We start from the raw sequence: 16,955 nt of genomic DNA on the forward strand, positions 1-16,955 counted from the left end.
CAAAGTCATATTCTCCGATGAAGCCTCTTTCCGATTGTTTGGGGCATCTGGAAAAAGGCTTGTCCGGAGAAGAAAAGGTGAGCGCTACCATCAGTCCTGTGTCATGCCAACAGTAAAGCATCCTGACACCATTCATGTGTGGGGTTGCTTCTCATCCAAGGGAGTGGGCTCACTCACAATTCTGCTCAAAAACACAGCCATGAATAAAGAATGGTACCAAAACACCCTCCAACAGCAACTTCTTCCAACAATCCAACAACAGTTTGGTGAAGAACAATGCATTTTCCAGCACGATGGAGCACTGTGCCATAAGGCAAAAGTGATAACTAAGTGGCTCGGGGACCAGAATGTGGAAATTTTGGGTCCATGGCCTGGAAACTCCCCAGGTCTTAATCCCATTGAGAACTTGTGGTCAATCCTCAAGAGGCGAGTGGACAAACAAAAACCCACTAATTCTGACAAACTCCAAGAAGTGATTATGAAAGAATGGGTTGCTATCAGTCAGGATTTGGCCCAGAAGTTGATTGAGAGCATGCCCAGTCGAATTGCAGAGGTCCTAAAAAAGAAGGGCCAACACTGCAAATACTGACTGTTTGCATAAATGTCATGTAATTGTTGATAAAAGCCTTTGAAACGTATGAAGTGCTTGTAATTATATTTCAGTACATCACAGAAACAACTGAAACAAAGATCTAAAAGCAGTTTAGCAGCAAACTTTTTGAAAACTAATATTTATGTAATTCTCAAAACTTTTGGCCACAACTGTATACATGAAAGATTCTACACAATCAACCATTTTATAATAGGCATGCTCTATTCTAAGCCTAGCCGCCACCAAACCTTTGAGGATCATCAACACATCCAGAGAACCCTGTCCTGACGACTTATTCTTTCTGGATTTCCATATTGCAAGTTTAGCTGTACCAGACAAAAAAAAATTACTTTTCCTTTTTTCCGTATACCTTGGACCATATATAAACATTTCATAAGAGAAAGCTTCACCAATTTCAATGAACCATTGTGATAAAAATGAAAACTAATCGTTTAGCGGAGCAGACTGTACAAATAGATAATAAACCGTTTCAACCTCTTCACAGTCCATGCAAGCGACCAGCATTGGATGCCTTCACACAGGGGATATAGAGTGCTTTTTTCCCCACTTCCTCAAAAACCCCAAGCTGAGTTCTCATCATCTTTCCATTCTCCCACGGCAATAGTCACATTCAGAGAAAAACATAAGGAACCCCCTTTCTCCATTGATCAGTTGCTATAGAGTCATTTGTAAAAACCTTACGGTCCGCCTGCAAAGGCTTTAAAATTCCAGTTGTAGCTCATTCCAGTCCTTTCACTAAATTCCTCTAAGCTCTTGGTCAAAATATGTCCCAGCTTTGTACATCCCGCAGCAGTGAAACATGCACACAAGCTTGGTCCAGACACAAGTCTTGACGGTAAAAAGTCATTAAGAAAAAGTGGCTCTTCAAAAAGCCATAATGCAGCATGTGTGTTCGGTGTACGTGAAATGGTGAACACCTTCCATTCTTCCAGAACGGACTTATAGAAAACAGTCAAATTCACACGGTCCTCATTCTGGAGCTCCATTAAAAACAGATGTTTGTCCAAACCCATACGTCTGACCCTCCTGAGAAGAGCAGAAGCTGTCTTAATCCATGAAGCATCCGTGTGGTACAACAGTCTCTGAGCTGCTTGCAACCGGAAAGCCATGATTCTGGATCTGATATCGATCAATCCTTGGCCTCCCTCTTGAACTGGAAGGTATAACCCAAAATCATTGGTCACTAAAATCCTCCCCCTATAGGACAACTGCGGCAGCAACCATTTCCATTTAGACAACTTGCTGCACACTTTCTCCACTAGCCCCTCACAATTTTTCTTTAGATAATCATCTCTGCCACACTTTAGGTCTCCAGGTAAATTTGGGAGACTCTCAAAATCCCCTTTACCAGCCCAAAAAGCTTCACTTTTAGCCCAGTTCACTTTAGCTGATGAAGCTTTCTCATAAAGTCTAAGTACCTCAGATAGACAGTTCATATCTTAACTGATATCTTAACTGTAGAGAGAGACATTCTTGAATCTAAAGATAGACCAGGCACATTAAAACCCGACAGTCTTTCTCCAAGTCTAAAAAGCAGCGGCTCAATTGCTAAACTGTATAGTTGGCCAGACAATGGACAGCCTTGCCGAATACCCCTTAAAATAGTAATTGGCCGACTCAACGTGCCCCCCATCTTAACCATACATGACGCACCATTATGTAATATCTCTATCAAATTTTAAAAAGTTTCGCCAAAACCAAAAACCTTCACTACATTAAAAAGATAATCCACACGATCAAAAGCCTTTTCTTGATCCAAGGCACTAACACAACATTTACATTGAAACCATTACAAATATCCACAACGTCTAGCACTAAAAACTAATTATCCATAATGGACCGTTTTGGAATGCAATATGACTGATCCTTGTGTACAATCAAACCTGAAATATTTTTTTATCTATATCCCAGACTTTTTGAGAATATTTTATATTCTGTTGTAAGAAGGGCAACAGGACGCCAGTTCTTTAAAAGGGCTAAATCCCCCTTCTTTGGTAACAGTGATAAGACCGCATATCGACAGGAAGTTGGTAAAACACCTTCTCTTATAGATTCACATAAAATCTCAAAATAATCATGTCCAATGAAGTCCTAAAGACTTTTATAAAAATCTGCTGGCAGTCCATCTAATCCAGGGGATCGTCCTGAATTAAGTTGTCGCACAGCAGCAGTAACTTCCTCAAATCTTATACCAGCATCCAGGACAGTTTTAGAGCCCGAGTCCAGCTGAGGAAGACCCTGAAGAAGTTGTGTCATACAGTCACTATTCTCACAGTTCAAACCATTCAAACTACAAATCAGCAACCGGTCAGAAACAAAGTGTGCAGCAATCAAGGGGTGACTCTTCAGAATATCAGGTGTGCAAAATAGACACCCATACACACACACACACACACACACACATATATACACACAGAAACAAACTTGTAAAACTGCAACAGAGCACATAAATATGTCAGAAAAAATTTTTTGAATTACATTTAAAAAAATATTAATTACAAAATGTTTGCAAAGTGTTTTGAATTATCACTATCACTATATTTTTTTTTCATCAAATAATTATCAAACAAAAATGCTTTCTGTGTGTTCCTTTTAAGCAAGATTTTAATGTTTGACTGTAATCATAATGTAAACCTATTTCTTATCTAACCAAAAATATCTAAACCTTGACAAAAAGGTCTTTTAGAAATTATGTCTAAAAACAGACAAAGAGAGATTATGCAACATTAGAAATTTTTTTCTATTTTTAATGAGATGGCCCAATTCTCACTTAAAAAATTGATTTTAAATGCATTTCACTCAATTTTAATTTGAAATATTGCATTAATTAAAAAATAGTAAATATATTTAAAAAAGAATAAATTCTAATGGGGAAATAAGATCATTAAAATTGTATAAATATAGCATACAATCATAAAATTCCCTCAAATAAATATTAAACAAATATTATTGAACAAAAATATATAACATTGATTTTCCTAAAAAAAAAGGTTACATTTCAAGGCTTTGGTAACTTTTGACCGTGAAGGAGGCCCAGAAGGTTCATTCAGACGCCCAATTAGTCAATAAATACAGTCTAATAAATGTTAAACACTAGTGATGCACCGAAATGAAAATTCTTGGCCGAAACCGAAAACCGAAAAAGAGAAAACCAAGGCCGAAAACCGAAACCGAAACACCGAAAGAAATTATGCCAATTATTCCATTGCATTTATTGCTATGACCATGTACTAACTTTACTAAAATTAAGACATTGCAATTGCATAAATTAATATTAAAGTTTCAAAGATAATTACAATTACATAAATTATAAAAAAACATAAAAATACATAATTACAAATTATGCAATATTTATTAAGCACATTGCAACAATGCACAGTATAAAATAAAATTCAAACTAAAAATGTATCCCACTCATGTGAATATTAAATAATAATGTACAGGCCTACTGGCCTGCAGAAAGGTTTTAAAATGAACTGTTCTCTCATAAAAACAAAGTGCATTTAGGTCAAGTGCATTTGAAATTGTTCTCTGTAGGACTAGAAAGTGCATTACTTCTCCAGTAGGCAAGACTGTTATCACTTCTGGGGATGGGGACTTCAGACAGATAACCATCTAGCTGTTGAGCAGTTGAGCTTGTCATCTGCCTGACATTTGAGAAATATTTGAGAGAGTGTATTTAAATAGGGGCAGGGCATAAATAATTTGTTTTATCAAATTAAAGCAGAAATCTAGCAGAAAATCTAGCAGAAATATGGCTACAATCTGATATTATGTATGTATATGTATATATATATGTGTGTGTGTGTGTGTGTGTATATATATATATATAGGCTACTGTAAATAAAATGTCACATATATAGTAGCCTAAGAACTAGAACAATAGCCAATGTATTATTATTTGAGGCACTTTCTTGCAGAATTTCACTGAAAATATCAGACAACGAGGGTGAATGCCAAGAGACGAGTCTTTTTTCCGCGCTCTGATCTGTCTCCTGCGCTTGGCGCTTCTCCGTCTCCACGCGGGTTCTCCGCATCCAGCGCGGCCTGGATCATTTCTCGTGCGCGCTGCCTTATTTCCGCATCCAAGTAATGATCTTTATAACGCGGATCAAGCACATTCGCGATGAAGTGCAGAGGATCCGAAAAGATCTCAGTGAGACGTGTGCTAACAGACTCTATAAGACTGTACCTTTCTTTGTTCTCACTTCGTGGTCCGTCTCAATCTCTTTGTTAGGAGACGCTTTAGTGCTGCGAATAAAGGAATAAGAAGAGAGAGAATGTTCTCACTGGTGTGAAGTGAATGTCGCGGGGAGCTCGTGGTCTGCGCTATGCAGGTGCACGTTCAGGTCGCGGTTTCTGTTTGCGTCATCATCACAACATTTCGGCCGTGTTGTTTCGGTGATAAAAGTCTTTCGGCCAAAAACCGAAAATGCTCTTTTGGGCCATTTTCGGCCGAAAATCTTCGGTGGCCGAATATTCGGTGCATCCCTATTAAACACTGTATAAGCTTACATTTATTAAAAGCACCTGTCATAATAAATAGAAAACAAATATTTTAGGAATCTTTTAGGCAAATAAAAAAACCTAAATAGTCTCTCACACACATAGTAACAAATAATAATGTAATATTTTGGATGGCCACATTTGGTCTTAATAACAGCTTGCATTCTTGCTGCATAGATTGTAATTGGATTTTAAGATAAGTAATAAAAAGTGCTTTACTATTTTTCAGTCTTTCTAAAGCAATACATTTCAAAACCTTTTAAAACAGTAGATCTGGAAAGATCAACAAGAATAAGGATCTTGTAGCATAGCAAACAGTGTTGTGCTGGATCCATCAGAAATGCTGTAGTACTGTAGTAAACACAGAGAAGCACGAGCTGTACCTCGGGCACCTCCACATCATGATCCGGGGACTCTCCTCCGTCATCACTCGTCTTCCTCTTGCGCTTGTTACGAACACTCTGGATGAAGTTCTTGTGGAAATCACAGATGTACAAATGACGAACCTGAGGGGAAAACTAGTGTTAGAAAACAGAATACTAGGTTAAAGAACACGGATCCCATTACTAGATCAAGAAAATATCTTTTGATTTTTTCAGTTCGATTTACGTGCCATAAAATGACATTTACCAAACTAAAAACAAGCACAATCTGTCCAGATGCACCAATACCGGGATGTTTCTGAAAGGCCACGATCGGACAAGCTTTAGTGGCCACTAACATGACAATAAACCAGACGTTATGAACGAGAACGCGACCCAGGCCTGACGCGCACTGCACCTCTCATCAGAGACCAGGGCTGAGGGCCTCGACCACACCATGACCGATCTCTCTCTCTCTCTCTCACACACACACACACACACACACACACGGAAGGCCCTCGGGGCTCGGGGAGGACTCTTACGCTCTTGTCGATGTCCAGCTTGAGCTTCCTCTGGCTGATGCTCTTCTGGATGCGCTTGCTGAAGGACGCGTTCCCCGCCGCGCGGCCGCAGCGCTCTCCGTCCTCGATCAGACAGCAGCTCTGGCCGAAGAAGGGCGGCGCGGGCGGGCCGTCGTGGCTGTCCTCTTCCGTGCTGAACCCGTTCATAACGGGCACTTCCAGGGAGAGGCGGTCGAACTGAACGCAACTGAAAGCCAAACTCGATGCGTTCCGAACAGCCGAGCGCGCCGCGGATGAACGAGCGACTCGCCGAGCGAAGCGTCCAGAACGAGAATCTCCGCGAAGCTTCGGATCCGGTTCGCTGAAGATCCCGGGACTTGACTGAAGCAGTCCGAACTGTCACATCCAATGCAGGAGAACCGACCGTGTCCTCGCCTAAAACTGCAGATTTGACGCTCTACAAACTACGAGCCCATTTCATCAATGTACACACAATGAAACAACTCCTGCCAGAAACCGGAAGTTTTAGCTTTGAAAGCCCATTGGTTAGTTTCAGACCAAGGCGGGCCTCCGAGGCTGAGTCTTCGATTTCGGTTGGTCAGAGCGCGCGTCCATCAAACGCCACTTCCTGACCATCGATGCCATGTATCGCCTCACACACTCTCTCTCTCACACACACACACACACACACACACACACTCTCTCTCTCTCTCTCACACACACACACACACTCTCTCTCTCTCTCTCTCTCTCACACACACACACACACACACACACTCTCTCGCTCTCTCTCTCACACACACACTCTCTCTTTCTCTCTCTCACACACACACACACACACACTCTCTCTCGCTCTCTCTCTCACACACACACTCTCTATCTCTGTCTCACACACACTTTCCTTTTCAATTTCAGTTAGGGTCAGCTTTATTGAGATACTTGGGGCTTTATTGGCATGACAAAAACTGTACATTTGTATTGCCAAAACAGCTGGAGCTGGGCCGCTTACAAATAGTGCACATATGTATTTACAGAAAGAAAAGGAATAATAGTAATAATAAAAAAATATTAAAAAGTATTAAACGTAGTGCATAATGAATGATTATGTAAGTGTATAAGTTAGAAATAAGATAAAGTATTAGATTTACAGAGGCAAAATATACATCTAAGTAATACAATACAGTAATATGGCATAACATAATCTACATGTGCAGGAAACATCAGATCAGGGCAGGTCGAGTGTTTTCTCTAACATCATGACAGACAGACACATATTGAGCAGCAAACACACAGCAGTTCTTTTGTGTTCTCCGAACAGATTCGGCAGTTTCTCCTGCTTCGGAAGAGTTTTAAATGTCTGATGGATCTGCTGTATTTGATCACAGAACACTGTCCGTATGTCTGTGTATTTGGGGCATTCTGTTAGGAAGTGCACTTCTGTTTCCATCTGATTCAGATCACAGTGTGAACACAGTCTCTGCTCCGCTGGCAGCCATGTTTTTCTGTGTCTGCCCGTCTCTATCATCAGCTTGTGTCCGCTGAGTCTGTATCTGGTCAGCGTGCTTCTCAGTTTCTGATCTGACACTGTGTACAGATACTCTGCCATACTGTACTCTCTCTTTAGAGTCAGATAGCATCGCATTTGACTCTGTTGTTGTGTTTGTGTTTGCCAGTGAGTGACCAAGGAGCAGCAATAAAAGGATCTGCTGTGCCTGAGGAGGGTGTTCTGCTGGACGTGTGATTTCCTGTTGTTCTATTGTACATGTGCTGTTGTGTGTTTGCTACAGTGTGTTGATGCTCTTAGTCTGCTGTTCATCTGTCTATTGTGTGCAGTGTGGATTTTGCTTTCGAGTTTATAAGGTGTTGTCAATCTCAGGGTTGTGATATGCACGTTTCTTTTGTTGAAGAAATTATAAAGGCTATAGCAATATCATCTATAGCAATAAGGTGGCCAAAAATGTAAGATTAAGTGACTATTTGAATTAAATGTTTGGTCAGTAGCCTACACAAGGATTTGATTGTCCTGTAAGTGTAACAGCAGCAAATACATGGCATCTGGCTCCCTGTGAAGGCATTTGTAATAACATGTACATAAATAGTTTATTTTGTATTTGCCTGCATTATGTATTTTAACAGTGTTATTATTAACCAATCATTATTGCCTCTTTGTTTTTTATATAATGCATTTAAAGTCATTTTAAAGGCTATTGATGGCTTAGGTCTGTTTTTATAGCAACAACAACAAAAATTACAGTATATTAATACTTCTTTGTAAATTATTATTTGAATTAACAAAACCATGGTTAATTTGCAGTTACCATGGCTACAAGAACGATGATTTGTGGGGTTACTGTTAAAACCATGGGTAATTTTCGTAGGGGAACCTGAAGAAAAAAAAAACCTTTCACAGGAATGTGCCTGAAAGTGATAAAGTGGGATGGTGCCCCTCTGGGAGTTGTTGCCCTGCAGACTGCGTACTCTGCATACTGTGTATAAAGGATCTTTGAATGTTGATTTCAGTTTATGTTGCGGTCTTACCCTAGACACAGGGTCATGACAGAAGCATCAGGACTGAAGGTGTTGAAGGGCTTTATAATGATATGATTGGGGGTCACTGAGTTTCAGATGTTTCCAGAAATTATTTGCCCTTTTTTGTATCTTCATTATTAGAGGATATTTGCATAGTTCTGCCCTGCATGCGTTATTTGTTGTATGCCGGTGCACGTGTTATATGTTTTTACACAGTTCTGCATGCAGGGTCTCAATTGGATGTTTGTACCACTTGGTGAGATCTTGATTTGGATTGGTCAGTGGACCCCACACCTCACTGCCAGAGAGTACAATGGGCTCAATTACTGATTCTAATATTCTCAGTCAAATTCAAATAGGGATTTCTATAGGACATTGCCATTTTATGGCGTAGAAGGCCCTGCGTGCTTTATCTCTCAGTTCATTCACAGCATGATTAAAGTTTCCTGTGGATGTGATTTTCAAACCCTGGTAGTTAATGTAAATGTTAAATAATGTTGGGCTTAAGCAGCAGCCCTGTCTCACACCACGCTCTTGGGAAAGATACCTCATACATTTGGTGCCGATTTTTACGCCACATTTACTTTCAGTGTACACTGATTTGATAAGGTCATAGGTTTTACCTCCTCTGCCACTTTCAATAAGTTTGTAAAACAGTCCTTGGTGCCAAATTGAGTCAAAAGCTTTTTTAAAGTCAATAAAGCATACATATATTTTACATTTATCTTGGTTAACATGTTTTTCAATTAGAGTATGTAATGTATAGATGTGGTTAGATGTACGGTAATTTGGTAAAAATCCAATTTGACTTCTGCTCAGTACCATGTGTGTGGTGATGAAGTCTAATAGTCGAGCATTTATTATGCTACAGAATAACTTTCCCAGGTTGCTGCTCACACAGATGCCTCTGTAGTTGTTAGGATCAAATTTATCTCCGTTTTTAAAGATTGGTGTTATCAAGCCTTGATTCCAGATGTCAGGTAAGTGAACTACACTTAGAATCACACTGAATAGTTTTAGAATGGCCAATTGAAATTTACTGCTTGTGTGTTTTATCATTTCACTTAATATCCCATCAGGTCCAGATGCTTTTTTGAGTTGGAGGATTTTGATTTTTTCTTTAAAGGAGCTATGTGGAGGTTTTTACTTAAAAAAAATCTTTAAGATAGAGTTTTCATTTGTAAATGTATGAGCCAACCATGATGTAAAAAAAAGAAAGACACCTCGACTGTCCCAGGTTGCCTCTATCAGCCTGTAGGCTCAATTGTGTGTGGAGGAGTCGGGCCCGAATTGGCGCAAAAATTCACAAAATGTGACGTCATGCGCGTTCTCGTGTACTTGGGCTTACAACCGTACGGCACGCCAGCCATTATAGTAAGCAGCGGCAATAGTGTTTTCAGATGGACTCTGCGGATGGAAAGAAGCGACCAGCCTCCAGCACAATTCAGACACCCACGGACACTCCTCGTAAAAAAAAAAAAAAAAAAAAAAGAGCGAGCGCACGGAGAACGAACATGAGACTAGCTGCAGTTCTTCTAACGGCCACTGGTGTCAGTAGCTAACGGTTAGACATTTCAGAACCTACGCAATGCTCCTTTAAGTTCTTTATCAGTTATTGGGAAAATCTAATGGGTTTTGGTTATCTTTGATTGCTAATTGTAGTTTTCCCAGTTTGTACTTTATTAAACAATGTTTGGAAAGGACTCAATTTCTCCATTTTGGATTGCCAATTCTTCATGATCAGGTTTTTTTTTCAGATCGTTACGGTTATTCCAAAATTGGTTTGAGTTCACTGACTTGTTTTTGGGTGTATTGTGTTTTTTTGGTTCGGAGTGTGTGTTTGTATCGTTTTAGTGTTTCACAGTAAAAAAGGCAGATCTCTGTATTATTTGGATCTCTGGGTTTCTGATTTTTTTGCGAGTAGTTTGGCAGTCCTGATCAAACCAATTTTGTCATTTTGGGGTATTAGACTTTTTTCCCTTTTCTTGTTTTCAATTCGGATTGTTTTGCTGATTTTTCAAATATGTAATTTAAATCTTTGACCGCAAGACTGACACCTTCTTGAGTAGAGATCGACCGATATGGGTTTTTCTCTAGCCGATGCTTAGAGGTCAGGGTCAGCCGATGGCCGATATGTGCTGCCGATTTTTAGGGCCGATATCTTGAAGTTTTCCACTTCATTTTCATGCTAAAATGTCACACTAATAATAAGTGGATGCACAACATTTCTAAACTGATCATCATTTATTGAGCACTGACTTGAACCATCTCTCGGTATTAAAATAAAAAAAATGTATCCAAAGTTAGCCAAACAAAATCAATAAACTGATCAAGTATTAAATATATAAAACAGGTAATATATATATATATATAGTAATAAACCTCTAAACTGGGGGGGGGGGGGGGGGTTTGTAAAGAGGTTTAATTAGATTTCAATGGAGGACAGAGGGTACACCACACCACAGGCTTCAATGGAAAGTATTATTTTATTGACAATGTTCAATTAAGAATAGTCATTATGTGAAACAGCATTTAGTTCATCAAACATCAACTAGGACGCTCACTAGGAAAAACGGCGATACACAAGTGAAACTACAAACACGTCACTCCACTGCACTCCAGTGGTTAACCTCAGACCAGCACAGCACAATATAAATCGTGATCGCACAGCAATCAGGTTAAGTGGAAAATCAGCACGTCCCTAGTCCAGTATACACCAATTATAATGGCCGTAAACCTCAATCTTAAAATACAACATACACACTCACTCACAATGATAATTAAAATATAGAACACTTCCCCGTTTCCACGACACAAGAACCCGACCCGGGGTATAGGGAAAGGAATCAGCCGTGCCAGGCAGTCCACAACAGCACGCGCTCTCCTTAGCGTTGTTCCCATCCCCACAGTCACGGCAATTAATCACTGGTTCTGGCCTGAATTAGTCCTCTTTGGCCGTCACAGCTCTCTTCGGAACTTCTAAAGTGTCTTTGGGCTTTACGAGGTCTCTTTGGACAGCAAGGCTTTTAACCGCTCCTGGAACATGTGGCCAGCGCTCCTACCCCCCAGCCCCACTATTATCTAACTACACAGGTCGGTCTAGCTAGCTATCTTCGTTGCCGGACAAACCCTAACGGTCTCGAGCAACAAAAAACGTCCCCTTTTCATTCCCGAGCGCGACAAGCCAGTCCCGTGCTGCCTCCTCTCCGCTTCTCTCACTCTCCTTAAATCTCCTCACTCCAGGTGAGATCAATTATCTCTTCCTTCAGGCCATCAATGAAATGTGCCGCAGAAAGTTTCAGATGAGCCGAACCACACCAGGAAGACAAATCCCCAGCGTTCATCACAATATATATATATATGTCAATCATTTACATAAAAGTTTTAGAGCATTTATCAGGTAGAGTTTTTCAAGTTTGTTGGAATATAAATGTAAACTTAAATATACATTTAAATAAATACAATTTTAGAAATAAAAATCAATTAAACTGAAAAATATAAAAAACACACTAGCAACCAGCAACATTTGTGTTTGGTATAAATGACACAGAACATCTAAAGTGCATTCTAATTTCAAACTTACATCGCAGTCTGTTCATTATTAAAATAAAGTACAGTCAACCAAACATTTAAAAGGTTACACTGGTCAGTTTAAATGGACCGTATACCGGTCCACTCTGCTGTTATGCCAAGGAGGTTTTTGCTCATGTGTAGAGGATGATCTTTCCGTCTAGTTTACATTAAATAAAAAAAATATTATAGTTTAACATTCAGATGTCCACCCTCCACCCTTCATCCACCCTTCTGTCATGAGCGCTACAGAGGAGGTTCGGAATAGTTCATCCACAACTGTTTTCTTCTCCTGTTCATAAAGATCTGGCACAATATTTTCACTCTAACCTCTTTCCTTCATCATTATATCTGACAGGGAATCCAAAATGCGCGGGGCATTCAAGCTCCTCCGTTCCTCCGCTCGCCATGACCACTGAGTGTGGACTGAACATGCGCAACTTTTTTTTTTTTTATAAATCAATCCGCGGGTCACGTGTGTGCCGAACCGAAGATATTGATCAATGATGATCCGTTGCACCACTACTATAGTGTGTCATTTGACAACATTGCAGTTGCGTTTTAAAATACATCAACGAGCACCACGAAACCATTTAAAGAGGCGCATTCAGCGGTCTTCCTTGACGGGAAACAGTCAACAAAGTAAAATGATCTCCAACGTATGGCGCGCTCTCTTCATTTTATCAAATGATCATAATCACATCTATTAATTTTATAGTCCTGCTACTAGCATTTTATTCCGACTAAAACCCCTTTAATTCGGGTGAGAAAGCTTTTTTTCCAAGTGGCTTTTGCACATAATAATAATACTGCTGCAAACGCAGTTTGCAGCATTAAGGTAATTAATTGATCATTAATTTAAACGACGATCGATCATGGAAATTATCGAATATTGACATCCCTAAATACAAATGAGTTGGATGGAAACCTGGTTATTTTCTGCATCAAATCATGTTTCCGAACAAATGTGATTCACGGTTCTGGGCAGCTCCAGGACAGCTGTCTCTCTGAGCGCGGTGCTGTCTGTGAGATGGGCGGTGTAACGTCAGAGACAGTTTACTTTGGTAACGTCACGCTGCAGTGTTTGTTAGAGCTGACAACTTCTCCACCCCATTTACAGAGTGAAATTCTCTGACTACCTTTATCTCCCAGGACTGTTGTTGAATCTTCCAAAACTTTTGGCTTGGGGTGCTTCACACCATAGACATCATATAGGTAGACGCCCTATTGGCCGCTGGGCGATGAGATTTGCGGCCGCCATCTTGAACCGGTCGTACTCCTAGTTTCGTTGCGTAGCAGCAGATAAGATACCAGAGCACTGTGCAGCATTTTCCCGTTCTAATCGGCGGACCATCGCAAGTACGGCTCGGGATTACTTTTCACAAGTAAGATTTAACATTACTATTGTACTATTGGTTGTAGTTTGTCCTTAAATCCATATAATTGAGAAGGAGCAAGGATCTTTGATAGTACTGTACTGAAATCGTAGTTAGCTAACGTTAGTTAGACTATGTAACGTTACCTCCCTCAACTCAAGTGTTTCCCACATAACTTACTATTACTATTCAGATCAGAAAGAAGTTCGAAAAAGCACTTGTTAGATGCACGAAACTCACTTTTAGCGTTAGGTAACGTTAAGTGCCTATTACCAACACAATCCAATCTGAAGTTAATACATACATTGTTCACTGTTATTTGTGTTTGTTCACGTGATATCAGGAAGTAATGTATATTAAGGTTGCTTTGTTCATATGTTCTCTGTTCTGTAAAGTGTATTTGAGTACTGTGTAAAGCGCTGTATAAATATGTATTATTTGTATTCTTATTATAAGGTGCTGAGAGCTGCAGAGAGGGTGATCCGCCAGGCTTCAGCAATACAAGCTCCTAAGGTGTCAACAGTCACAGAAGAGTGTGTGTGTGTGTGTGTGTGAGATGGAGAGAGGGAGGGAGAAGAGTGTGTGTGTGTGTGTGTGTGTGAGAGAGAGAGAGAGAGAGAGAACCAGAAAGAGTGTATGTGTCACAAATTATAATAAATTGTTTCTTCAACTTATTAAAATATCTTATTTTACGGCAACTATCTGTTTCTGCTTCTTTATCATATTTATAGTGTGTGATTTATAAATATTCTACCTCACATAGGCTATTTAGATTTTGGGCGTCTGGTCACTTATATCTTATATCAGAATATAATATGTAACTGTAAAGCCTATTATGAATATTAAAATACGCTGAACCATGTGTCCTGTATCATAGCTGCATGAATGACCTTTGCAACAAAAAACCCGTGTCAAAATCAGTTTGGTATTCAGTGAGATATGATTAATTTAATGCGCTGAGAGCTCATTGCAGCTGGCAAACAAGTTACACTGAGTGGAGCTGGCGACCGGTCCAAGATGGCGGCTCCACGGCTCGTTAGCGTTCGATGGGGCGTCTACCTATATGATGTCTATGCTTCACACTCTCCACCGCACCAATAACACGGGGCTGCCCGCCGACGTGCCTGACTTTAAATCAGCGCTGCTAAACACGGACATATTAAATAATGACATATATCGGCCCGATATATCGGTCGACCTCTAGGTGTGAGCATAGACGTTATTTAGAAAGTTATCTATCTATGGCTGCTAAGTGCTTTCTGATATTCTTCAGCACTGTTTTCAGCCCATCTGTATGGTTTTCTGATATTGTACAGTTTACTGGGCTTTGTGTTAATGTTATTTTCAGTCTTTTTGAGATACACAGTGATTTAACTGTGATCAGACAGAGGGGTTAGTTCTCTTAACAGTGACTGATCTGGGATTAATAACAGTCAGTTGTTGTTGTATTTGTTCCTTGTGTGTGTCGCTGTAGTTCAGGTCTCCACAGATGCGCGCACGCACACACACATACACACACACACACACGAGACTTCTACAACTCAATCTCATGTTCAGTTTATCGATATGAAAACTGTGTAAAACACAAAGCTTCATTTATTATAATCATTTCTGGCAGCTGACGGGATGCTGTGTGCTCTTTATAGTGTCCAGCATCTGAAACTGGACATCTGATACACTCACTGCTCCTCCAGAACACACACAGCGAACAGATGACTGGACATCCAGGAAATAGTGAAATAAAGGAGTTTTAAAAAAGGAAGAGTAAGTGTTGTGTATGTTTCCTGAGTTCTGTGCACTGATGTTAAACTGTTGAGAATACATGGCTAATGTGTCATATGTGGGTTCGGAGGGTCTTTATTTAACACAAATCAAGAGGAGTTCACTGAATGAATCCAGTCCTCCTTTCTCTCCACACAAACAGCTTATGCAGATCTGAACAATCATGCACACAAAACTAATGTATGATTTCAGATCTTCAGGAAACACCTTTCCTTTAGTGTTCAGGAAAAACATGTCTCAATCACTGCAGAACCTTCTTTTTCAACATTTTCCTAAAGAAGCTATAAAACCGCCATTTGAATTCAGATAAATTATGTAAGTAAATACAAACTATTCAAAATAAGACCAGAACAGTTTTACAGTAGCATTTGTACTAAAAGAAAAAACGATGTAATGGTTTTTCATGATGGCATAATTTTGCAATAATTCAAACGTGAATTGAGACAAAACATTATTGATACAAATTAAAGAGAAATAACAGAACTGAACCTACCACACAGTTATCCGTTCCTGAATAATTATAATTTATGATGAGCAGTTTAAAAAGTGGCCGAACCGTTTTAATGCATCAGTGTAAAAAATACTACGGTTCCCAAGATTCAACATGAGACTTATTACCATATCTTCATATTCCACACACACCTCTGGAAATCCATCAAAGCAGGAGTTTTACACAATAACAAACCAACAGCTGGTCTTTAAACATTCAGCTCAGAAGCGAGTCCAGTATTAAACTCTTCAATTATTCACTTGTGTGTTTGACAATAACAGTGGAGCAATAATTCCCAGGGAATTAATAATAATAATAATAACCAGGGCTCTCTTTAGAACCGGCAGAAATTACAAAATCGTTGATACTTGAAAATAGGCTCTGGACAAAGAAACGTCTGAAAGTGCTGGACAGATCAACTTTAAAACACCTTCGGATCAAAGAAACATTTCAAAGTGCTTGTAAAAATATTTCATGGTAAAAATGGGTCAAACGCTCAGCAGCACTGAATGTAGAAACTGTGCTTTCAGCATCTTCCAGCAAGGCACGTCGACTAGATTCAAGTTTCACCTTGTGTTGCTCATGTGCATCATTCAGTCACAGAGACATGAACGGATCTGTCTTTGGGTGCAAGCAGTTACTGAGAACCAGTGGATCTCAGCTGGTTAAATCGGAGAAAGAAAGAAAATACAGCATAAAATGAATATTATCTAGTAGAATATAGTCTTCTGCTGTGCAACGGGAGTTCTAAAGTAATTCTTAATCAACTGCATTACGGTACAAAATCATGGAAACAGGACTGACTATTTGAGACTTCCCCAATGAATGAAGAAACTGTATATGATTTTACAGAGTCGACTCTGTATATTAATTTAAACGCCTTGAAGCCTTTGTTATAAAACTTTGTCCTCTAAAATGAAAACAACAAGTACATCTAAATTTGTAAACAGAGAATCTGGATAATAAAATCAAGTTTTAATAAAACAGTGCTCAGTAAAGGCTGCTGTTGTTCATGATGAACCCCATGTTTCCTTGGAGTGACTCAGAACAGTCAAATAAATAAACCTCTCAATCAGATTCGCATTTCTGAAGGACAAACTGTGGCATGTTTGCAAGGCAGGCGACAGTCTGAGGCTGTCTGAACAGATGCACAATCTAATCACAGAGTGGCATCATCACTGTTTGAGTCGTTCCTCAGATGCACCG

At 39.7% G+C, this 16,955-nt stretch overlaps 1 protein-coding gene across 1 annotated transcript in view; it reads right to left on the minus strand.

Moving 5' to 3' along the window:
- The window catches only part of LOC132134502 (histone deacetylase complex subunit SAP30L), a 16,369-nt gene extending 9,836 nt beyond the window's left edge, over nucleotides 1–6,533 (minus strand). The window contains exons 1-2 of the mRNA XM_059547085.1: nucleotides 6,024–6,533; nucleotides 5,503–5,625 (exon numbers count right to left, since the gene is read on the minus strand). Coding sequence (XP_059403068.1) covers nucleotides 5,503–5,625; nucleotides 6,024–6,209 — 309 coding nt within the window. The 5' untranslated portion in view covers nucleotides 6,210–6,533. The remainder of the gene's footprint in view (nucleotides 1–5,502; nucleotides 5,626–6,023) is intronic.
- Nucleotides 6,534–16,955: the final 10,422 nt, after the last annotated feature.

Source organism: Carassius carassius, unplaced genomic scaffold (assembly GCF_963082965.1).
Source record: "Carassius carassius unplaced genomic scaffold, fCarCar2.1 SCAFFOLD_94, whole genome shotgun sequence".
Lineage (NCBI taxonomy): Eukaryota > Metazoa > Chordata > Actinopteri > Cypriniformes > Cyprinidae > Carassius > Carassius carassius.